The sequence below is a fragment of the Hyaena hyaena genome, unplaced genomic scaffold, assembly GCF_003009895.1.
Source record: "Hyaena hyaena isolate Hyena2069 unplaced genomic scaffold, ASM300989v1 scaffold_190, whole genome shotgun sequence".
NCBI classification, from domain to species: domain Eukaryota; kingdom Metazoa; phylum Chordata; class Mammalia; order Carnivora; family Hyaenidae; genus Hyaena; species Hyaena hyaena.
The window spans coordinates 1,490,893-1,516,266 of NW_024080822.1; the positions used below are offsets into that span (position 1 = coordinate 1,490,893).

General features: G+C 42.9%; 1 protein-coding gene across 3 annotated transcripts in view; it reads left to right on the forward strand.

The window, feature by feature from the left end:
- The window catches only part of FAT1 (FAT atypical cadherin 1), a 127,920-nt gene that overhangs the window by 65,606 nt on the left and 36,940 nt on the right, over positions 1-25,374 (forward strand). For all 3 annotated transcript variants that reach the window (XM_039241195.1, XM_039241194.1, XM_039241196.1), the window contains exons 4-9: positions 11,313-11,374; positions 15,122-15,451; positions 16,035-16,245; positions 18,699-18,838; positions 23,748-24,023; positions 24,154-24,364. In XM_039241195.1, coding sequence (XP_039097126.1) covers positions 11,313-11,374; positions 15,122-15,451; positions 16,035-16,245; positions 18,699-18,838; positions 23,748-24,023; positions 24,154-24,364 — 1,230 coding nt within the window. The remainder of the gene's footprint in view (positions 1-11,312; positions 11,375-15,121; positions 15,452-16,034; positions 16,246-18,698; positions 18,839-23,747; positions 24,024-24,153; positions 24,365-25,374) is intronic.

Sequence of the window (25,374 nt, forward strand, 5' to 3'; positions counted from 1 at the left end):
TATCCTTAAAGTCTGAAAGAAGGAAAAGCTTTATTGTTTGCCTTTTTTGCACATGTTGAAGTGGATCTGCTTTGCTTCCTGAAATCCGTCAATATAGAATCCTTAGGGTCAGTTTTATTAAGGGGCATTCTATCTATATATGCATGTTGCTGAATGTCATTTGTTAAAATTATTTTAAGGACCAGCATTTTAAGATTTTCCATTTACCTGCCTTTTAGTCAGCGTGATGTGAACCTGGCAAAATGGATTAGGTTTCTTTCCCTCTGTGCCGCTGCTCTGTCCGACGGTTATAGGAATGTCGAAGGCAATTCCCAATAAATTGCATTTGGCTTTTGATCTTCTGTTTACCTTAAGCTTTCATGCCATGAAGTTTCAACAAGAAACGGCTAGTAAAGTAGAATTAAAGCCAGAAGGGAAGGCTCGGAGGCTTGAGGGTATAAATTCCTACGCAGCACTACCTGTGGCTTTAGAGTGGTCATTCGATTCATTTTATAAAGGTTTTCTGCGGGACTCTGAAAACGTGAGCTGAGTGAGTTCCAGCGCCTTTCTAGCCTTGCCAGTCTGTGGATAGAATTCCCCCTTTGGCTCTGCGCCTAACCCTGCCGGCAGCAGGACTGCGCGAGCAGCCCGGGAACGGCTCCTCGCTGAGGGCGGCGCGGGCCGGGGGGGGGGGGGGGGGGGGGGGGGGGGGGGGGGGGGGGGCGCTCACGGCCAAGGCTCACGGCCAAGCTCGAGGGCCGCGGCTGAGGTAGCGGCGCCCTCCCGGCCTGGAGGCCTGGCTCTCCGAGGGCGCTGCTCCGCCTTTTGCCGGTGGGCGTTTGCCTTCCCTGGCCTGCCCGTGTCGGTGTTGCCGCGCCGTCCACGGACCAGATGCGCTGAGCGTGTGGTTGGTGCTCAGTGCTCATTTCACAGTTGACTGACGAACATTTTTAAAACAGTGGAATTCATAGGATTTTCAGTTCACCTGTTGGAAAGCGGTGTCTTACAAGCTTGGGCAGAGAAATGCTGTCTCCCGTTGCGTTTCTCTGCCTTCTGTCTCCCTGCTGTGTGGTCCTCAGGACTTCAGCTGGAATCTTTGTTGTTGGTTTTAAAAAAAAATTTTTTTCGTGTTTATTTCTGAGAGACAGAGTGCGAACGGGGGAGGTGCAGTGAGCGGGAGACACAGACTCTGAAGCTGCTCCAGACGCCAAGATGTCAGCATAGAGCCTGATGCAGGGCTCAGACTTCAGAACTGCAAGATCTTGACCTGAGCCCAAGTCAGATGCTTCACCGACTGAGCCACCCACGTGTCCCTGAGCTGAGATCTTTGTAAACTGCAGTAATTAGCCTTGTTCTGAGAACATTCTCATTTGATTGAAGCTGGTCAGGAACAGATCTGTAAGGTAGAGTGTCCCATGGAAAATACTGAGTGACAATCATGTGATACATGGAATTCTGCACTTAGGGTCTCCCGCTTCCCTGTGGCACTGTGCCCTCCTTGCTTTAAAATACTTCAGAAGTACTAATTTCAGGGGCGTCTGGATGGCTCAGTTGGTGAAGCATCTGACTTCAGCTCGGGTCATGATCTCACCGTTGTGGGTTTGAGCCCCGTGTCAGGCTCTGTGCTGACAGCTCAGAGCCTGGAGTCTGCTTCAGATTCTGTGCCTCCCCCTCTCTCTGCCCTTCCCCTGCTCTCACTCTCTCTCTATCTTTCTCAGAAATAAATATCACAGGAAAAAAAATTGAAAAAGAAAGAAATATTAATTTTAAGGAGGGTGCCTATGTAGCTCAGTAGGCTAAATATCCCACTCTTGATTTCAGCTCAGGCTGTGATCTCATGGTTCAGGGGTTCAAGCCCCATGTTGGGCTCTGTGCTGGCAGCGTGGAGTCTGGTTTGGATTTTCTCTCCCTCTCTCTGCCTCTCTCCTGCTTGTGTACATGCTCTCTCTCGAAATACATACATATTTTTTAAAAAGTTCTAATTGTATTGCTGCCTTTATGTTCCATGTTTGATAAGTCCTTGTAGTTCTTTGGTAGTAACTAAATGGTTATATTTCAGTAGCTTACCATGGAAATTAAAAAAAAATATTCAGGAGCCCAAAATTTAAAATACACCTCCCATAAACTTGCTAAAATGTTTTTAACTCCTGACTTCTCTTCTTTATTTATTTTGTATAGTTTATGTTAATTTTTCCTGGTAGAAGGCATTTTGCTGTTTTTTTCTTAGCCTCTAATTTATGCAAGATGAATGAGGGGTCATTATGGCTAAACTGGAAAGGATCTTTGTGGCAAATGTGGAGCAAGCACGGGTAAATTTTTTCTGACAAAGAATATTTTCCTAGGTAAATGGTTGTTGAAGATGTTTTTTTCTTATTATTCTCCTGGTACCCTGAGGCCTAATGTGCTTGTTCAGAGAACTCTTAAATGATCAGCAAGGAGGAAAAAAAAAAAAAAAAAAAGAGGGAAAAGAAAAAAGAGCAGTAAGAAATTATTTCGGTTTTTTCAGAATAAAAGAGTCTTTTCTATCTTGGTTTTTAGTTGAAACAGCTTTCTAATTGGGATTTTGTATTTTATAGGCATTAAGCTAGTTTTTGTAATTATTGTTAATAGGGTTACTGAAGGCTGACTGCTTAGGCACTTTTTATTTTACTATGTTGGAGGATAAGGTATGAAAAATAATACAGTTAAAGATACAACTGATGTTCAATTGGTTGCATGTTTTATAAATTAAGAAAAAGAAGACTTAGCTGGTGTGTGATTCTCAGCCAGAAGAGTTCAGGACCCACCCCACCCCCAGAGCTGAGAGCCGGCTTCCCCGGCCTTTCGAGGGAAAGCACACAATTAATTTGAATTATTTGGAACATTGGCACTTTCCCACCCCAAACCATCTTTGGATGTTAAGACTTTCTTTTAATCCACTTGCCTTTTAATTATCTCATGACATAATGATATCCATAAAGTCATATTTGAAATGAAGACAATAATAAAATATAGACAGCCGGCATGAGTGATTCTTTTTGGATTATGAAATTGTTTGCCATCCTTACCTAATTTTCCTTCCCCCTCCTCCTCTCACCCCTTCGTATTTTTTCAGTGTTTTCATTTGATGTCTGAATAAAAAGGTGTATTAGTTTTCTCAGCCTACTGTAACAAGTTATCACGAACTCAGTGGCTTCAGACAACAGAAGTTCACACTCTTCGGTTCCGGAGGCCAGAAGGCAGAAGGGAAAGTGTTGGCGGGGCCGTGCCCCTCAAGTCTCTCCGGGAAAATCCCTCCTAGCTTCTTCCTCTCCGGCAGCTCCTGGCACTTTCTCGGCTTGTAGCAGCAGCGCTCCAGCGTGTGTCTCCTCCTCCACGGGGCCCTGTGGCCCACGTCTGTGCATTCCGCATCTCTCTCTGCTTTTCTCTTCAAAGGACGCGTCACATTTTGGATCATCCACAAATTCAGAGTGATTTTACCTTGAAATACTTAATTATGGCTTAAGTTAAGAGGCTAGTTTTCAAATAAGGTCACAGCCACACAGGTTTCAGATTGGACCTATCTTTGGGGGAGGGACCACCATTCATTGGTGCTACCAAAGGTAATTTCCAGTAAAAAGGAAAATATGCTGCTACATGGAAATTGATACAGCCGTTTAGATCGTTGTTTATTTTTATCTTGGAAAGACTACATTTCATTTAACTTAACAGGATTTAGTGATTGGGGCCTGTAGTTGCAGATTTGTCAGGAAGCTTCTAGGAGATGTTTTTGTATGTTAAACATCTGGGAGATGTTTAAGATGTTAAGTAACTTAAGAGCAGTTGGAATCTTCACGTAGGCTCTCCAGACCCATTTCTGCAACACATACAATGTACCGTATATAAATATACTACCTTTTTAGTTTTTGTAATACTTGTCTAGAACTTGCTTGAGCCGTGTCAGGTTTTACTGTCTACTCTCTGGGGTGTTACAGTTCTATCGTAATTGTCCTTCATTTTAAAGGACATACTTGATATGCCACAACAAAAGTTCTTAAACTTTGTGAAGAACAAAATATAGTAAAGTGTTGCAGCAGAATCAGTGGGGAAAACCGTTGAGAATAACATACCGAAACTGCATGGCTGCAGTCAAGGGCTACTGAACACAGCGCCATGATTACTAACAGTGTGAGGGATACAGAGCGCGAGGGCACCCACACAGGAAGCCAGACTGGATGGCGAGAGGTCCTCCTGGAGTAATGTGAGAAACTCGTACGTGCTCACCGAACAGTTGTGCGGTGTGATCATTCTACATATTAAGTAATTATGATCTACACAGAGTTATTTGTGTGAGCCGAGAGTTTGGTCTCTGGGATCAAATGGACTTAGTGTCAAATCTCCGCTTTGCCCCTTACTAGTCTTGTGACTTTAGCTCTCAGAAGCCTCCGATACCTTAAGATACTCTGTTAGTAGCTCCCTCATGGGTTGCTGTGAATTATTCATTGAGAATGACCTATATAAGAGGCTTAGCCCAGAGGCGGGTCCTGGGAAGCACACAATTAGTGTTGCCTAAAAAGCAAGCTATGAGATCATAGTGTAGTACTTGTTTGTACCTTTTGGATCTAAGGGCTGTTTCCTTAAATGAATTGTATGCCTTTGAGGACATAGGCCTTGTCCTAGGGTTTTTATATGTATGTTTCAAAGTGACACATTGGGGAAGACATAAAGAGAAACCAGGTTGAATGACATAATACAGACTGAACAAATGGGTGACAGAGTTAGTTAACCTTATGACAACATCGTCACTGCTTATGAACATATATTTCATTGATTAATGTTCTTAGAGATTATGAGAAGCAAAAAGTATAAACTGAAAGAATATTGATTTTTTTCCCCAGAAGTCTTCAAACAGTGAATCTTTAAATTTTTTTAATATTTATTTTTTAGAGAGAAAGAGGGACACAGAGCATGAATGGGGGAAGGGTAGAGAGAGGGAGATGAAGAATAGAAAGCAGGCTCCAGGCTCTAAGCTGTCAGCACAGAGACCTATGTGTGGCTCAAACCCACGTGAGATTGTGATGTGAGCTGAAGTCAGACACTAAACCGACTGAACCACCCAGGCACCCCTCACCACAGAGACTCCTGATGTTTAGGTGTTTAGGTGAAGTTGAAGACTCACAACCACCAACCAGGTTTCTTCATTGTCAGCTGAGCCCAATGAGGAAGGAGACCTGTGAGAGGGGATGCTGGGAAGGGAACGTGGAGCAGTGTCAGCGTGTCAAGATCTTAGGAAGTTTTCCTTTTTTCACTCTTTTGACTTAAGGCAGATCTTTACAGAATTTGAATTTTGATAGCAAATATATGTTTGCCCTTGAATTACTGTCTCAAATCCTAACCACAGAAAAAGATTTTGACTGTTGAAGGTGTCAGTTTTTGGTTTTGACATGGATAATTTGAAAATTGGAGGTGCCCTAAAAAAGCAGAGATGACTCGTGACTATTCAAATTTAAATCATTTAAATTAGCTTAAAAAATTCGGCTCTGCAGTCACACTAGCCATGTTTCCAATGCATAGTGGCCACATAGCTGGGCGCCACCATACTGGACAGTGAGGACTGAAGGACTCGCCCATCACAGGAAGTTCTCTTGGACACCTGCTTTTCTAGAACATGTGTTGTTGTAGTTTATGCATTTTTATAAAATGAGCAAAAGTATACAAGCCAAAGTAGTTGCAGGGGTTAGAGAAAAATAATCAGAGTAATAGGAAATGTGAATTAGGTGGGTAGAGTTTTTCCCCCTTCTTTGATACCCCCCCTTTATTCTTTTTAACAGTTTTGGTTTTTTTTTTTAAATGTTTTATTTATTTCTGGGAGAGAGAGAGAGACAGCGTGAGCAGGGAAGGGTCAGAGAGAGAGGGAATCACAGACTGAAACAGGCTCCAGGCTCTGAGCTGGCAGTCAGCACAGAGCCCGACGCGGGGCTCGAACCCACGAACCGCGAGATCATGACCTAAGCGAAAGTCGGACGCCTAACCGACTAAGCCACCCAGGCGCCCCAACAGTTTTGGTTTTTTAAAAACTCTTACTGATGACAAAGGTTTGCTCTCTCACTGTGGTTGACTCTTAATCCTATTCAGAAATTTCTCCCCCCTCCATTTCTGGCTGCCATCTAGTTAAATCCACAGCACTGATGTTTGAAACCATTTTTTATAGAACCTAATCTTTCAGTCCCTCGCTGGGTTCTCTCATTTTTATTGTGGACTTCAGACTCTGATCTGGGTATATCGAACTCCCATATCACCATCTTGCTGAATGACCTTGAGTAAGCAGTTTAATCGCTCTGAGCCTGTAACAGTGGTAATGTATGTATGATGGTATAGACACCGCCACTTGCATACGTCTGGATTAAGTGAGGAATTTTATGTAAAGCTCCTAGCACAGTACCTTGGCATGTAGTAAGTCAGATAACAATTAGAGGTGAGATCATATGATGCATTATTTCACTCTTGCTGTGGAGCAAACCATCGCAGAATTTAGTGGCTTGAAGCAGCCACCCCCATAATTTAGTATAGGATTCTGCTGGGCACGTCTGGTCTTCTTCAGGCCTGGCCCGTCTTTCATGCAGATTCGGTCCCTCCGCTGCTTCGCTCTGAGGCCCGTTGGTCCTGGCTGGCCTTGCTCGCGCATTGGGCGGTGGGCTGGTGGTCTCCCGGGACAACGGAGATGGCTAGACTACGTGTGTCTCATCGTCCCACCAGGCTAAAGCTTCCTTGGAATACAGAAACCTCAGCCGGAGCCCTTGCTTTCTCCCCAGGCCCTGTCCGCACCCTCTGACTCTAGGCTCACTCTTGTATTGCTGCTGCCTGAATGTAGCCTTTGCCTTCTTTCACCCTTGTTTCTTGAAAACAAGCCTCTTAGTCATCTCTGCATTCTTAGTGCACCCCCAGAGTAGTTGAATGAATACCTAAGTATAGCTCCAGCTTTGCGGACCGTTTCATCTTACCTTCACCGGCGAATTCTTTGATGTTCATCTTTATATGCTGCCCTGCTTCGTGATGTCCATTTGATCTCTCAGACTTTGAGAAGTTTGGAGATGGATTTTGGTATTGATTTATAAGAAATGTCAGTAAAATTCTATATTGAAGCATTTTACTTAATCTGATTTTCTTCTATTCTTAAATGGATTCTCTTCTGTAAATGCTAAAGTGACATTGGAACACTATGAATAGTTTTTGTTTTGTTTTTTAATAATCATCTAACAGGAAAGTTTGGCTTCTTAGTTTCACATAGGTTTATGGGGTAAACTGGCAACTGTGACTTGGTGAGAATATAGTGTGTTTGCTGTCTCAGTTCACTTATATATTTATAATAGTATTGGTCTGCACAATGAGATGTTTTCGTAGGCCAAGTAAAGAAACTTTCTGTTTTTGTATTTCTATTTTTAATTTAATAGTGCTCCACAGAAAAGGTACAAAAGGCAACGCTTGCATATACATTTTTCTGCTTTTGTCCACTTTTCTTTTTTCTCACTTGCTTTTTTTGACCTAAATGAATAATGATTAGCTATTGTGGATTGTGTGTGTGTTCCCTCAAATTTTATGTAAGTCACAGTCAGAGTTAATGGAGACTTGAAATCCCAAAGTGCAGTAAATGATGCAGTGTGGAGTGACGGGAAAGAAAAGAATTCCTAAACTCTCAGAACTGTAGCCCTGGCCCCGATCATAACACACTGGTGGCCCCAGGACAGTTTGACTTTTCTTTTTTTTTTTTTTTTTAAATGTTTTATTTATTTCTAGGAGAGAGAGAGAGACAGCGTGAGCAGGGGAGGGTCAGAGTGAGAGGGAGTCACAGACTGAAACAGGCTCCAGGCTCTGAGCTGGCAGTCAGCACAGAGCCCAACGCGGGGCTCGAACCCACGAACCGCGAGATGATGACCTAAGCGAAAGTCGGACGCTTAACCGACTAAGCCACCCAGGCGCCCCTGACTTTTCTATGGCCCAGACAGCCGGTTTGATAATGTTGAAAGTTTCTCTCTAATTGGAAGTATCATGCTGTTTCTATCAGTACAGGTTCTACTGGGATTTAGTGATAAACATTACAGATGAACACAGATATTTAAAATGAAAGAAATGGATCTCCTTATTAGGATACTTCATGCCTTCAGGGTTAATAACATGTGCTGGGTATAGAGGAAAGGTACACTTCAGATTCATCTTTTGAAATAGGTGCTTGTCACGTAGGCCAGGCAGAAGGATTAGCAGCATCGAGATGCACAGAATTGCAGTGGAAATAAATGGGTGTGAAGTGAGCGATGAATTGCACAGCTGAACTGGGGCAGCTTGAACGTGGCTCCCTGGGGTGGCTCCCCGTGCGGGTGGCTGCTGCAAGCTCAAGGGTTCCTCCAGGGACCATCCACAGTTTTTCTAGGATTTTCCTGCTTTGTTAGGAAATTTTGTCTTCTCATCAGGGTTCATTTTGTGTGCAAGTTCCACAGGAAGCATTAATTTCCCCCTCCTCTGAGGGCCAGGGCCCCTCTTGCCACCCCAGCGCTCCCAGAAGCCCTGGCACAGCCTCCCGCTGGGGGTGCCATTCGGCAGAAGAGAGCACCGGGGCCCTTCTGGTAGGATGTCTTTGGGTAGGAGTGGTGTGAGTCTAGAAAGAAAGGTCGTCTTGTCAGACGGAAGTATGTTCCGCGCTCATAAGCTGTTGCACGTGTAATTTAAATTTCCGTTGCGACGCGCGGCCTGTGGCTGCTGTATTGGTCACCTCGGGTCCGGACCTCCATCTGCCCTCGTGCTCTGTGCGCCCTCACCGCCTGGCTCCGTGTTAGCTGCTCCGCAGTGGCCTGTTCGTGAAGCAGTACCTGTCCCGGTCTCCTGCCTGCCCCTCGGCTAAGCTTCTCTGATGAACTTGGAGGAGGGACTTCCCCCTTGACAGTCTCTGCCCCCAGTTCCTGGGGCTCATGGTTCTCTTTCAGCGGACCGCTTCCTCGGCTCCTTCGTGGCTTTCCCGAACGTGGCGGGACCCTGCTTTCATACGACTGGCCCGCCGTTCCCTTAATTCCTCACACGCCCCGCTACTTGTGGTACAACCCGAGCTGCATGCGTGCCGCTCCCTGCCTGCTGGGCGCCGCCGTCCCCTGGACCGCCTGGCACGGTGCCTGGCACGCCCTGCCTGTAATACATCACGGTTGCATCACTTTCTCTCAGCTCACGTGTGAGTTCGTATATTAGCTCATATACTCACAAATGTATACACATTCCAAGTTTAGTGTAGTTTAGGTGTCTCTCTCACTCAAATACAGTTTTAACGCTGCCCTTTCATGGTTTTAAGGAATTGATGCGTTCACACATTTAAGTATTTTTTTTTTTTTAGGGTAATAGACGTGTAGCAGTATAAGGAAGGCAGAGGGTCTGTCCTCACAGGCTCTGCAGGCAACGAGAGGAGGTTGGATAGTGACGGTGGTGGGGTGATGATGCGATACAGCAAATGTGGGAGCGTGGGGCCCGGCCACAGGACCCCGCGCACACCTGTCACGTCAGGCCTCAGAAGTGATGTGTAAGCTGAGAGGGAAGAGTGGATAGCAGTAAGTAGGCTAAAAAAAAATGCGCAAGAAGGGGCGTTAGAATTCATTGCGTTCAAACGGAATTAATGTTCCATTTGAGTTAACAGAAGAGAATTAATCTGAAGCATATGGAGAGTGCGAATAATCAACCTAGGTTTGCTTCTTGTTGTCTCTGTGTTGAGTTTGTCTCATAGATGTGGGCATGTCCTTGTGCTGTAAGTGGGGAACTGTATTTGCTAATAGGCATTTGTTTATTGGCTGTAGAAACTTACTTGCTAAAGGGCATTCTCGCAACAAGTGATGATGCTCTACAGAAGCAGGGCCCTGTTTTGCTGAGAACATGCCAGGCCGTTGCCATTGGTGACAACTTTTCGATGGACACCTTAGGACAGTAAGATGGGGCTAATCACAGTGATTTTCTGTCATTCTTGAACTACTTAAAACCACAATCAGAAAGTGGTAAACATTTGATAGGAAAAAAAGAGGGCTTAATTTAAAAAGGCTTTTTTGACGAAAGAAAATCAGACCTATGCCACAAGAAGCAACGTTTTTACACCATTAAGCAGTTGCCGTGCATTTTCCTTGAACCTCTTTTAATCTCTAAGTTTGGTTTGGGGAAAAAACCCAGATTCTAGTTTATAAATTAGTCTTTTGTGGTTCTTATTAGCAAGAGTGCATTGCTTCACTGAATCGTGGAGAAGATAATGTTGATTGAGATCCTTAGTCACTATTTTAGGGATAAAAAATCCTTCACATTAAATGAAAGCACGAGCCTTTCATTTACAAATTTAGAGAATCGTTTTGACTAGCCTTTAATTGGTAGTTGTGTGAAATTACTTAGGATAATAGGGGAAAATCAATTATAGTGATAAAGTCTGTTCTTAAATATACATTATTTTTGAAGTATTTTCCTGTGGAAAAACCACAAAACGCTGGGCAAGAAAGGTTGTTGCTGGCGGTTTTCTAGGCCCAGAAGGTTTCACCTGAGCCTCTGATCTGATGTCAGAATCCCCTCTGTCCACCCCTGGCCGTTATCGGCACAGCAGTGGAGGATATCTCAGTGGTTGGGGGGATTTTGTTTGTATTTTGTGAAGTATAGAAAGTATTTAATCAGTTTTCACGGTCTTCCAGGATCCAACCTATGTGGACACTTTAACCGACTGTTTTTAAAGTTCTAGAGAGAGATTGAAACTACAGACTTTCTAGTTTGATAGAAAAATCAAAGAAATGAAGAATATGGCTTTTCTTTGAGGATCATTTATTTTTTTTTTTCTTTCATTGGAGATTACTTGATAGCTGAGCAGTATTTCCTGGAAAGTCACATTACTTTTATAACCAGTCTTCACTTACAAGGGTAAATGATGGGGAGGTAATAAATCATAGTCAGCGAAAGATATTCCAGTGGTCCTTTTTAATACAGTTACAGCAGATCTTTTCTGTCGCTTCATACTTCATCATCTCTGCAGAAGTTGGAGGGGTTTGAAATGCTGGGTAACTTCACCTTAACTTTTTAAAAACTCTCCTGACAAAAATGTGTATTCAAACCACTGGCCGCATAAAGAAGGTGACTGATTGGAGTTTTGCCACTTTTTCATCCTTCTGTCCTTTATCTCCTGTGTTTAAGAGCCATTAAAATGAGACCGTGTGAAGTCTGTTGGCTGTAAATAAAATGATTGGACCTGGATTAATCACTTTCATTTTCCCTTTAGGATCTGAGATTTGCTCAGACTTTTGCACACACTGTGGTTTCCATAATAGTATTTGGTAATTGACTTTATTTGTAATGAGTAATGAATTGTTACCACCTTATAGGTCTTATCACAACAACATCAAGGAAACTGGACCGAGAGCAGCAGGATGAACATATATTAGAAGTAAGCATTTCTTTATTTTAATTACTTTAAAAATACTGTAATTATGAATATCACGGGAAAGAATGTGGTCACATTAACTAGTCTTCTTAATTGTTGCTATTTTGTCATATTGCCTCCTGGTCATAATTAAAAAGGACAATAAAAGGGAAAGAAACACTTTTGCGTGTATTTCATGCCCCTTTAAATCCCTTTCTGTTTCCAAAATACAGGACCACTCACATTTTTGTGCTTTATACATGCACAACACGCACAGAACAAACAGATGAAAATGAAATTATTGAAATTTCCTTTTCATTAACATAAAATGTATTTCTGTATGCCTTCTACATCTTTTTCCTTAGTATTGTTTTCAGGGTGTTTTATGATAATAGATCTACTTCAACTGTAGCTAGTTTTCAGTTTTTGTTATTGTTCTTAAATAATTGCCTTGTTTTTCCATTGTAAACTGAATTGAAGAAAGTTTGTGTTTTGTTTTTAAAAATCATTTTGAATTTTGTTGATTTATTTTGAGAGAGAGGGAGAGAGCGCAGGAAAGGGGCAGAGAGAGAGAGAATCCCAAGCAGGCTTTGTATTGTCACCGTGGAGCCCAGTGTAGGCCTCAGACTCCCAAACCCCGCTGTCATGACCAGAGCTGAAATCAAGAGTTGGACGCCAAATGGACTGAGCCACTTAGGTGCCCCGGAAGCGTGTGCTTTTTAGACATTTCTAAAATGAGAGACTGAAGCCTGACGTCTTTTCCGATAGGCTTCTCGTGCTCACAGCTGACTTAAAATGCCTTCTAGTCCCTGAAAGAAGAAACACAGCTTGTCCTTGACTGGTTTGCTGGTGGATGGTCAGCACCCAGTAGGCACAGGGATAGGGGTCTGTGGAGGCGGTGGGGACAGTGGCCTGTGGACAGCGGGCCGGATGCGATTGCTGGGAGCCGTGGCCTGCAGGCCAGCAGGAGGCTGAGAAGAGACCGCCCTTAGGGAGGGAAGCAGAGCCGAGCAGATGAGGAACCTCTGCGGACACCCCTATGTCACACGTTACATGCCAGTGTTGATCATTGGAGCCAGACCTGGAAAAGACCAAGTGCTTGTTGAGTTATCTGCACAGATCTTCCATTCTGCCCGTGCGGGTTCTTCAGAAAATTCTAAGCTATGCTTTGTTATTATCATTTTTATTAATATTTAGCTCTCTCTCTTTTTACATTATTGCTGTTCATAATGCTGCCTGCTTAATCTCATTTCATCCTTGGTCTGATTTTCTTCCTTCCTTCCTTCCTTCCTTCCTTCCTTCCTTCCTTCCTTCCTTCCCTTCCTTCCCTTCCTTCCCTTCCTTCCCTTCCTTCCCTTCCTTCCCTTCCTTCCCTTCCTTCCCTTCCTTCCTTCCTTCTTTGAGAGAGAGCATGAGCAGGGGAGGGAGAGAGAGAGGGGGCAGAGGATCTGAAGGGGGCTCCTCCGCACAGAGCCCGAAGTGGAACTCGAACTGGACAACCGAGAGATCATGACCTGAGCTGACGTCAGACGCTCATCCAGCTGAGCCACCCAGGTGCCCCCTTGGTCTGATCTTCTAATTGCCCGTAAAATAGGTGGCTTTTCTAGCTCTGCAGTGTGCGCGCATGACTATCCTGTGTAGAAAGCGCGGTTTCACAGCTGCCATTACAGTTAGTAATTTCTTCACGTGCTGTGTCCACGTGTCGGTCATACAGCCCCCTTGAGTTCTGATTCCTTTCGGTAGAGCAGAGCTTGGAATTTTCATTCAGTCACTACAGTGATGGACAGAAGGGAGAATATGGTTCCCGAGAAAAGGGACTGGTGGCAAACTGGAGTGGCAGGTCCCCGGCATGGGCATCTCATCCGGCCCGCGCCCCGGCTAGAGCCGCACGGGACACCTGCTCGCTGCGCGCCTCACTCCAGTGCGGCCCATTCGTGGTAAACGTCCAGGCTGGATGGGAGCAAGTGTAAGATACTTAGGACTCTGAAGATGATACCAAGACATCGGTGGGAAATAAGACTGCGTAGCGGTTTGTTTACATACCTTGTCTGTCTTTTGTAGTCCTTTTCGGTGGCATATTCCAGGGCCGACACCGGTGTTGATTTGCCTGTCTTGAAGAGTTTTTCAACAGTTCCATGCTAAAAGCTGTGTTATTGAGGGGCGCCTGGGTGGCTCAGTCCGTTGGGCAGCTGACTTCAACTCAGGTCATGATCTTGCAGTTTGTGGGTTCGAGCCCCTCCTCCGGCTCTGTGCTGACAGCTAGCTCAGAGCCTGGAACCTGCTTCGGATTCTGTCTCCCTCTCTCTCTGACTCTCCCCTGCTCACGCTGTCTCTCTCTCTCTCAGAAATAAATAAAACATTAAAAAAAAAAAGCTGTGTTATTGAACCCAAACTTAAAAATGTGTTGGTGAGGATTACTGTAAAACATAGCGCTTGCTTATATTTCTTTTTAATTTTCTTTCTTTTTCCTAAAGATTATATGAAAACTGATGCAAAGGAAATGTTTTGAGAGGTTAAAATGAAATAGTAATTGAAAATTTTGTTTTTATTTTGAGTATGGACAGGTAAATCATACACTTTATTTAAAAAAATTTTTTTTCTTTCTAAGCTTCTTTATTTTGGGTGGGGGGAAGGGCAGAAAGAGGGAGAGGGAGGGAGAGAATCCCTAGTAGGCTCTGCACTGGCAGTACAGACTTAGGCTTGAACTCATGAACCCACGAGATCGTGACCTGAGCCAAAAGCAAGAGTCAGATGCTTAACTGACTGAGCCACCCAGGCTCCCCAATCACGTACTTACAGAGAAACAACTACTTTACTTAAATAGTCTTGACAGGTACTATTAGGATATAGTCACACTTTTATAAACAACAGATTTATACTCACAAAGCTTTAAAAAAATTAGTCCCACAAAAACCTTCAATATACTTGACTGTTTTTAGTATTTCAGTCATTAATTTTGGAGGATGTGGTGAGAGGAGAAGAGCTATTCTTAGGGTCATTGCTTTTAACATACACACCAAAATAAAAATGGGCATTGGATTTAGGGGTGAAATTATGCATATGTAACCATTCACCAGTGCAGTTATCAGGACCTCAGCTTTTTATTCCTAAACTGAATACATGAATAATTAGAATGACAGTTACTTTACATTTCTTTCACTGAAAATCTTAATAATAAGTGGGTCTGGAATGACAATTTTTATGTCTGCCCTGCTAAACGTGGAAGGCTCCTGTGCAAGAACAGAACCAGACAGAACAAAAGGGTGACAGCTAGAATGAAAAGGCGCGTGACTTTGCACATATTTTAAGTTGGTGATTTAGCTCAAAAAGGAAAGTTTTTAATGCAGTATGTGGAGATGTGATTTTTAAGGGTATAGAGTGTATGTTATTCCTCAGAGGGCTCTATTGAAAAGCAGAATCTTCCTGTAGCTCTTCCTTGGCTTCAAAAGAAGACATTCTTGATAGTTCGCCATTTTGGCGACGTTCGCGTTACAGCTGCGGCCGCGCAGGGAGAGGCCCCGTGGCCAGGGGAGAGCCGGGGCTCGCGCTGCCTCCTCCTCAGCCCGGGCCTCGCTCCGCGGGTCCCTGTCTGAATGGGACGTGTCGCCTCGCCTCTTGTTGTCAGGAAAGGAGATGGTATGTGTCATAGAACTGGGTGAGATGTAGCGGTTTGTGCACCTGCGGGTTATCCTTAATTAGGAGGAAGGTGGTCACTTTGTATATAGTTCTGTTTTTAAAAACCTCTCCTGACCTGCTCCCTTCCCCACACAGGTTACCGTGACAGACAACGGTAGCCCCCCCAAATCCACCATTGCAAGAGTAATTGTGAAAATCCTTGATGAAAACGACAACAAACCTCAGTTCCTACAAAAGTTCTACAAAATCAGACTCCCAGAGCGGGAGAGACCAGAACGAGAACGAAACGCCAAGCGCGAGCCCATCTACCGAGTTATCGCTACGGACAAAGATGAAGGTCCCAATGCAGAAATCTCTTACAGCATCGAAGACGGAAACGAGCATGGCAAATTTTTTATTGAGCCGAAAACTGGAGTGGTTTCATCCAAGAAGTTCTCTGGAGCCAGAGAATATGATATTCTTTCAGTGAGTTAAGATCTAGTCTTTGAGTTTCTTACACACTTTGACCATTAATCCGGTCTCTGTCACTTCTCTTATAACTTCTTCTTTCTTCAATAAGTAGCCTCAGTGTTTGTGACCTAACTTGGGGAAATGTGACAGGTTGTCCTTTTCAGCTGTCACTCCAGTTATTACTTACATTGAGTGTGGCGTGAAGAGGCTGCTTTTTTTTTTTTTTTTTAATTTTTTAATGTTTGTTTATTTTTGAGAGAGAGAGAGACAGAGTGTGAGCAGGGGAGGGGCAGAGAGAGAGGGAGACACAGAATCCAAAGCAGGCTCCAGGCTCTGAGCTGTCAGCACAGAGCCCGACACGGGGCTCAAACCCATGAACCGTGAGATCATGACCTGAGCCAAAGTCAGATGGTTAACCAACTGAGCCACCCAGGCACCCTAAGAGGTTGCTCTTTCTAATCAAACCTTAAACGTGGGGAATACACAAATACACATACTGTTTGAAATTGGCTTAGTCGAAGACCAAACTGACCTGTGCTTCAGTGATGGATGTAACTTCCAATTTGCTTCTTTTATCCCCTCTACGTACATTTTATAGATTAAGGCAGTTGATAATGGTCGCCCCCAAAAGTCATCAACCACGCGGCTCCACATTGAATGGATTTCCAAACCCAAACCATCCCTGGAGCCCATTTCATTTGAAGAACCGTTTTTTACCTTTACTGTCATGGAAAGTGACCCAGTCGCTCACATGATCGGAGTGATATCTGTGGAGCCTCCTGGCACACCTCTTTGGTTTGATATCATTGGTAAGTATTGCTCCAAGTTTTCGTTGTCCGTGTGTAAGTTACATTGAGGAGAACCTGTCTTGTCTTTGATTTCTGTCTTTGAGAACCTGTCTCCTTCTGATTTTTTTTTGTCCATTTCAGGGTTTAAAATTGGGAGCAAGACCTAGAAGTGGGGAATTTGTCTTAAATTGAAGTATTTTGATTGCAAATGTGTTGTAATATCCAGCATGTATTCAACTTGTTTAAAATAGGTGCCGTGCATCACTAATAGAAAAATAAGGTTTTCAAAAATCCATCCAAGAGTTAGAAATTTGAATGTTTTTGGTTCAAAAGCAAATTTTCCTTCTTGATACATAACATACGGCACATTGCTATTTTTAGTGAATATGGTTTGAATGCTTAAAATAACTGCCTGTGTGACTGTCTCATGTCAGTATTTTATAGGGAATAAGCTTACAAATTTTATTTGTATAACTTAAAAATGGTGGTGCCAACTATGGCCTTTTTAAGTTTGATTTACCACTTTTTGGGAATGTGAGAAGCAGTGTTCACTAGGTTAAATGACCCTGTAATAAAAATGACATGCCTAAGTCAGTTTTCCCTTTTTTTGGGGGGGGGGGGTCATTTAGTTTAGACGTAGAACATACTACCTTATTTGAACATACTTAAAAAAAATTCACATTAAACTTTGACATCTTAAGTTTTTTAAATTCTATTTCTTCACATTACATTAATTATAAAGATACTTCATAGCAAAAGTATGTATTGCGACTCATCTCCATTTGGACCTTTATGTTCCTTTTTCCCTCTCTGTCCCTTCGCCGCCCTCCATACCCACATGCTGTCCCAGCAGGTTGAAGCAGATGGGGTGGAGGCTCCCAGGCCCACAGGGTGCAGGTGGCAAAGGCTTCACTTCTTTCATTTTCCACACCAGACAGTTAAGCTGTTGTCCCAGTTTCGGTCATTGTATGAAATTGTTGGTGTCGTCAACACCTATGAAACCATTACCTTATTTTTATTATTTTTTTAAAATTTATTGATTGATTCTGAGAAAGAGCCCGCAGAGAGAGGGAGAGAATCCCAAGCAGGCCCCACACCATCAGTGCAGAGCCCGACACGGGGCTCGAACTTCCAAACTGTGAGATCATGACCTGAGCTGAAACCAAGAGAGCCTGACACTTAAGCGACTCAGCCACCCAGGCGCCCCCGCCGTTACTTTAGTTTAAAAGAAAAAAATTAATTTTATGATTAACTACAGTCAGAGTGGTTTGTGTGCCCTCTGTTAATTACTGTCATGTTTCCAGACGAGCAGTCTACAGTTGTGCCGTGTGTAACTTCTCCGTGTGACACTGACTGCGTTGGGAACAAGTTTGATTGACTGTTCTTCCTTGTTCTGTGCTTGCCTTCCACGCTTGCTTGTTCCTTTTTGGCTGTGCCAGGAGACACCCTTGCTAGAGAAGTGTTTCACATCTTGCAGATGACTTGTGACCTGAACTGTACAGCAGAAGGTATCTGCTGAGATCACATAATTTGCCCCAGATTATGAGATCTAAGATAAAAGCATCAGTTTTGGGAACTTTTTTTTTTTATTTCCAGTGACTGTCTTATTGCCCTTTGTTTTCATGGTGTGTGCATGGTCCCACCCCTCCAGTTGCAAACGTGCTGACGTCTCCTACATCTCCAGACCATCCTGCGTTTTAGGTTTAACTGAAGATTGTGGGGTTTTGTGTGGTTCGTTTTGCTTTCTGGTGAGATTTGTAATAGAACATCATCATGACATTAAGCTTTTATGTTCATTCCATTTCACTTCATCGATAAAAGTATTTCAAGTCAATGGATTTGAAAAGAGTTTTATCTGGGATATAATTGGGAATGCATTTGGATAATGTGAGTAGCACAGAAACTTCTACTTCGTTAAGCTTCGTCCTTGGCAACAACGGGAAAAGTTTCTTCTCAAGTATATAAGAGCCAGGGCTAATTGATGTTAACTGCCATTATTTTTTTCAGAGTCAAATTTGTTTTGAATAGTTAATTTATTAGGGCAGTGCCCAGGTGTCACAGGTTTCTTTTTGAGTAATTAAATAGCCAATTTTGGTTAGTAAGTGATGCTTTATATAGCTACTGAGGTATATAAATTAAAGACCTGTTCAGAACCCCTGAAAAAATCGAAAGTAATTCATTGGCAGTATGCGCAATGTTTTTCTGTTTTTAGAGTTGCTTCCTTGCTTTCCTCTCAGTTATTAGCTTCCTTGACAATTAGGGCTTACCTTTGCATTAGTAAGCATCGTCTTTCTAATTGGCCTTTCTCTTCTTGTCTTTCAAAATGAAAACTCCTGGGAATCACCTTGATCAGTATCAGAAGTGTTCCTCCCCCTCTGCCCCCCGCCATTCAGAAGTAGAAAGCCACAAAATAAATGACAGATTGTCATCCTGTGACCTGTTTTTACTTTTCCGTGTGTCCTAATTTAACCTAGGTGGCAACTATGACAGTCACTTTGATGTGGACAAGGGCACCGGAACCGTCATTGTTGCCACACCTCTTGATGCAGAACAAAAATCAAACTATAACCTCACGGTGGAAGCCACGGACGGAACCACCACTATACTTACACAGGTAGGTGACTGACTGACCGTGCATTTGTCGCAGAAGGATTAGTATGACCTGATACTCGGGGTCCGCGGGCTGTATGAGCACTTGACTCTGCCCTCGGAGGCTCCCAGTCTGAGTTACTGTGTTGTTAGAGTTTACACATACACACACCAAGGATTTCTCTGTTTAGGGAGAGAAAATTAACTGCAAATCTCAGTTTAGATTTAGCATGTAAATAGTCAGTTTTAGAAATTTTGAAAGAAGACTTTAAAAAAGCCCTAATTTTAATTATCAAAATCTTTTAATTTTGATAATTTCATTTTCAGTACCGATTTTGAACAGGATTAATATGAAATATATCACTATTGAGGACAGATTGTCTGAGTCATTTTCATTGAAGCTTGTTAAAGTGATGAATTAGGTTTTAAAATCACTTTTTTTTTTTTTTACCTTGCCCCCCCCCCCCCGCCGGCTCCTTTAACTAGGGCTGTATAAAATGGGAAAATTGTTGTCATAATTCATGTAACATCTTTGTTCCTATCTGATGATAAGAGATAGCCAGATTACTGGGATTTCAAATTTAATTGTTAAAAACCCTATAAGTTAAGCCTAAAGTCTGTTTGATTCTCATTGTGGACTGTTAGAGAATTTTGTTAGACATTCGTTCATGGCAAGTATTGTTGTAGAAGCTGAATGCTAGGAAATAAGATCCTGCACCCTTGGAGCTTCCCTTAGGATGGTAGAAGCAGAGGTTTTCATAATCTGCTGTACCTTGAAAAGGGAAAAAATTAAATACTAAAAGATAAAATCCTCCTGAATTCCAGTTTTCTATCTTTGTTATTATTTTTTTAATGTTTATTTTTGACAGAGAGTGGGCATGAGCAAGGTAGGGAAAGAGAGAGGGGGAGACGCAGAATCTGAAGCAGGCTCCAGGCTCTGAGCTGTCAGCACAGAGCCTGATGTGGAACTCAAGACTCACAGACTGTATGATCATGACCTAAGCTGAAGTTGGATATTTAACCAACTGAGCCACCCAGGTGCCCTAACCAGACCAGTTTTTTGTATTTAGATTTTACTATTTTATTTAATATATTTATTTATTTTAATGTTTTATTTATTTCTGAGAGAGATAGACAACATGAGCAGGGGAGGGTCAGAGGAGAGGGAGAGACAGAATCTGAAACAGGCTCCAGGCTCTGAGCTGGCTGTCTTCACAGAGTCCGATGCGGGGCTCAAACCCACGAACCACGATATCATGACCTGAGCCAAAGTCGGATGCTTAACCGACTGAGCCACCCAGGCGCCCCTAGATTATACTATTTTAAATCTGAAATGAGACAGATCATCTGTGGAGTCATTTAGTTGAAGACTTAAAAGAGTCTGTGATGTCTTTTCAATTAATAAGTGAGTAGATAATCTAGAGCTTGTTATGAAATGATCATATTCCTTTCTCTAAATGCTTGTGATTTTTAGTGTATTTAACACTGACATATGTACCATGCTTTGGGGCCATTTTGAGATTCTCATGTAAAAGTTTTAGTACAGTATTAAAATTTCATTTTTGTTGGTAACTGTTCCCATTATATAAGTTAGGCTTTAGAGCTTGAACATAAGACTAAAACTCTCAAGAAGTATAATAAATTGAACAGGATAAATTTTGAAAGGTTCAAAGAACATAACTTTATATGGACCAGTTCAAATAATCCACTAGCTAGAAATCTAGCAAAAGAAACTTAATAAGCAGTGAAAATGGTTCTCTGTGCCAAGCGTTGTCATTAATGAAGATGATCTGCTTACTGTGGCATTTTTCACTTATTATATAAGTGAGTGGTTAGCAGTGTGCCCCTCCCCAAGTAATTGTGGTGTTAGGTAGTACAGTTAAAAGCTTAGTGTGAAATGTGGTGCAGGTTGGTTAAAATATCCCACAGCACCCGGGAAATAGATTCTAGTGTTTTCAAAGGAAGCAGAATGTCTTCAGTTTCAGTCCTTCATTTATACTTCTGTAACTTACTTTGAGTCATTTTCAAAGGGTCTTGAGGGTATTCTAATGAAATGCTGATGGGAGAGGTGGTCAGAATATCAGAGAGTGCTTACAGAGCCCAGACTGACCCGTTACAGTGTGGGACAAAGGGGACAGTCAGTACTTAGGTTTACATTTCCATGTGGGGCAAAGGGCAGGGAGACAGGAATGTGAGTGTGAACCTGAAGAGCGTCACAGAGCTCAGAACCGGGTAGATAAGGTACCGGAGACACAGCCCAGTAGATTCAGGTTTGTAGGTAAAACTCCGGAACCAACAGGGTAAGTTTTGTTGGATTGAGGTTCGTAGCCAATGTCAGATCGGAGATTTGGGGGAGACTTGGGGATTTGGGGTTAAGCCATGGTGCATCGGCCGCAGAGTTGAGGGGGGGGTTACAGTGTAAACCCCAGTACCCTCTTGAAACAGCGCTGCTCCAAGCTTTCCTGTCCTGCCATTTTCTGCCTACGATGCTGGCGGTATTGACTCAAGTCACTTTGCTTTATCTGGTATCCCAAGGTAACTTAGCAAATCCAGTTAAGGCTTTTTTCTTTCTTTGAAACAGCTTTGCTTTCATGTTTTCTTCTGGTTTCCCTCAAGCATCAATCAAAATCATGCACAGGTCATTTAGTTTGAATTTTTTAACTGTATCCATGAGCAAGTGGCTAAAACTCTCTGTTTCTCTTTTCTCATCTGGAAACTGGGCATCATGACTTTGTCCTCAGAGGCACTTCTGAGGGGTGAGTGAGGTCGCACACGGGGTGCTCGTGCTTGAAGGCCCTGGAACCGGTTGCCCGTGTGCTCCCACAGAGCACTCGCTATTGCGTGTCAGTACTGGTTTGGACTCCTGTCCCCACTTGACACCTGAGGCACCTCCCTGTTCCCATTCTCCGTCCCTGTGATTCATCTTACACTGCCCAGTACCAGAATGGTCTGCCAGTTGAGAAGAGGAGGTAAAGAGGAGTTTCCTCTGATCAAATAGTTCAAAGCACATAGGAACTTTTGTTCTCAAGGCTCTGCATCCCGGATCGCCCCTTCTCCTTCACCATCTCTGAGTTCCATGTCCTTCTCTCCCGTCTCCGAGAGCTAGGATGTTTGATGCTACTTCTTAACTTCACGTCTGACCAGGATCACCCCCCTCCCCCATCCAAGTATACGTTGATCATCGGCACAAAGGTTTACCTCCTCCTTAAAAGCTTTCAAACATCCCACACCGTCTCTGGACTCCTAAAAAGTTACTTGCTAACTTACTTAATAATGCGTGGCTTTGTATGGGTAAGACATTTCCTGCAGCAGTTGTAAGCTGCCCAGGGCAGGGGCTGTTAACACATTTATTTGCCCCTTAGTGATGTGTAGGTGAGTGCTGAGTGTGTAAGGGCCCCTGTGACCGTGTTTCAGTTGAATTGCTGTACCACAAATGGTTGTTTCATTAGCTGCTCCTGTTTAGTTGTGATTAATTGACTTTAGAGCAAGATTAAACTTCCTCTGCCCAACAGTAACTCCATTAGAAAAATAATATATGTTTATAGTGGAAATGAATATATATAATGTTTAACTTAGAGAAATTATAACCACCTCCTCTGGATCATCATTGAGCTTTTCAAAATGGTCCGTAGTTTTCAATATTTACATAACTTTTGCATAAAACCTTTCTATGGTTTAGTGAATGCATTTAGTATGTATATAAAGTTTAATGTTACAGATCCATCAGTGATGCTGTAGTGTTTTACGAGGACATTGGTGATCTCCATGGGAAGACCTCCAGGTCACACGTCTGTACCCGTGTGCTCGACAGTAACCTCTGCGTTCCTGGAACTGGCGCCTGCTGGGCCGTTGGGCCCAGCGAACCTCTTTACTCTAAACAGGCTAATGCAGCTCAGGTTTCTTGTTCATAACTAAACCATCTTATTTACGGTCGGTGGTGATGTGCCCTGTGCCTTATCCACACACATCTTTTCAATCTGAAAAGTAGTCCTCTTACTGTTAAAGTATTTTTAATTCAGCTTAGGACTAAGTTTTTTTAACATTGGCTTCCCCCCCGACCCTCTAAGGTTTTTATTCTATGCTTACTTATTTAGAGAGAGAGTGGGAGAGTATACGTGGGGGAGGGGCAGAGAGAAGGAGAGAGAATCCCAAGCAGGCTCCATGCCCAGTGCAGATTGCACTGGACTCGATCCCACGACCATGAGATCATGACTGAAGCCGCCAAAGTCAAGAGTCAGATATATAACTGACTGGGCCACCTTGGTGCCCCTGTGATGACATATTTAAGAGAGTTGATCTTTCCATTGTACTTAAATTGCTTTTAGGAAATAAATGTGTTTACTGTTTATATGTAAGTTTTACGGTCACAGAAATGTAATGGAGATCTTAAAGCACATTTTTAATTCATCAATAGGAATTTGGAGTCCCAAAGATTAGAACAAGAAATTTAAATACTAGTAATCATCTAAAAAATTTAAATAGATAAATATAGTAATCATCTAGTACCATACCCTCCTCACTAGCTTGGTGGTTGTGGATTCAAATCTGATACAGGAAATTAGTTTTCTGTAAACCCTGCTCAAGTAAATTCTCTGTTACCCTTCCATGAGTGCCCTAGAAATCTCTCTCTGTGATGACCTAAGAGAAATTAAGTATACATTCAGAAAGAAGCATGTGAAAGGTGTTACATATGCCCTCCAAAGTCACTTTCAAGAATTTAGAAAGGTCTCCATTATCTTGCTCATACAGGTAATAAACAATGAAAAACTTTAAAGATTTTTTTTTATTCTAGGTTTCTTTTATTTCTCACTTTTGTATTTCATTTTGCTAAATCCTTTTCCTTTCAATGTGCACCTGATATTTTCCTTGATTCTATAAATATTAAAATATCGTAATTAAGGATATTATAACAGGAGTCATTTTTGTCCTTACAGGTATTCATCAAAGTAATAGATACAAATGACCATCGTCCTCAGTTTTCTACATCAAAATACGAAGTGGTTATTCCTGAAGACACGGTGCCCGAAACAGAAATTCTGCAGATCAGTGCTGTGGATAAGGATGAGAAAAACAAGCTCATCTATACCCTGCAGAGCAGCATTGATCCGTTGAGTCTCAAGAAATTTCGTCTTGATCCTGCAACAGGCGCTCTCTATACCTCAGAAACACTTGATCATGAGGCCACCCACCAGCATGTTCTTACGGTCATGGTACGGCTTTCTGCTCATTCCTTGGGCACTGTTTGGTTTCTGAACAGCCTCGTGTGTTTGACAGTGATTTTTAATCCCACATAGGGATCCCCCCTCCCCCATAGGATTGATGATGTATTGGATCTTTCAGGTACGGGATCAAGATGTTCCCGTGAAGCGCAACTTTGCACGGATTGTTGTCAATGTCAGCGACACAAATGACCACGCCCCCTGGTTCACGAGTTCCTCCTATGAAGGGCGGGTTTATGAATCCGCAGCTGTGGGCTCAGTGGTGCTGCAGGTTACAGCTCTGGACAAGGACAAAGGGAAGAATGCTGAAGTGCTGTACTCGATCGAATCAGGTAATTTTGGAGTCCTCAGCACGTTAACTTTAGAAAGTATGTTTCTTTTCTAAAATTCCACATGTAGAAACATTTCTGTGTGTCACTGTAAAAAATGGCTTAAATTGATCTTGAGCTACCATTTTACATATCAGGAGAAAGAAGGCTCTTTAGAAAGCAAGGTGAGGCTCCTACATTCCAGTAAAGAGTTTTACATTATTAGCGTAATTCAAGGCTCTGAGAAGCTTGCGGTAAAGAAAACTGGTCCAATTCCTTATTTCGACGATGTTTTAACCATACAGCATTTTCCTCCGTAATATTGGTTAACTGAAATGGTGTTAGAAAACCACTGGCCTTAGTCATAACTTTTAGCCAGGGAGTATTTTCTCTCGGGCGGAGCAGGAAAATGCGTGACAGAGTGCTGGGCGCGCTGCGTCTGCTTACCCCTTCCAGGTTGAGTTTTTCTGCCCCATCCTGCACCTTTTCAGGTGAGTTTCATTCGTGGAATTGGGTTGTTGCAGAAGGGCCCAGGGTTGAGATTTGGACTGGAAATGTTGAAAAGCCCAAGGGGCCTGCTGGAATCAGGCAAGGAAGGCCACCTGGATCGTCTCTTCTGCGTATCACAGGGCAAGAGATCTAGGGTCTTGCTGGTGGTGACAGGGAGGATTCTCAGAAATTGTTGTTCCAAAGTGAAATCTTTTGTTCTCTGTTCTCTTTTATGATGCTACTGAGTCTTTCATTTATTCATTCCATGGACTCATGAGGCATATTTTATGTCAGGTGCCATGCTAGGAACTTGGTAGGTAGCGGCTGTCCCTGCTCCACAGATGTATGTTCATGCCACAGGGAAGCCCCTCATGGACATAGGGATTGGCTTTAAGGTGTATGGTTTGTGCAGTCAGAATTCATCTTGCTTATTAGGGACTTGTCCTGCTTAGGCCAGATATAGTGAGCAAGTGATGAAGTATCAAGAAGGCAGCTTCCATTTTTTCCATGTTTTTCAAGGTCATTGTTAGTACAGAGAATATTGT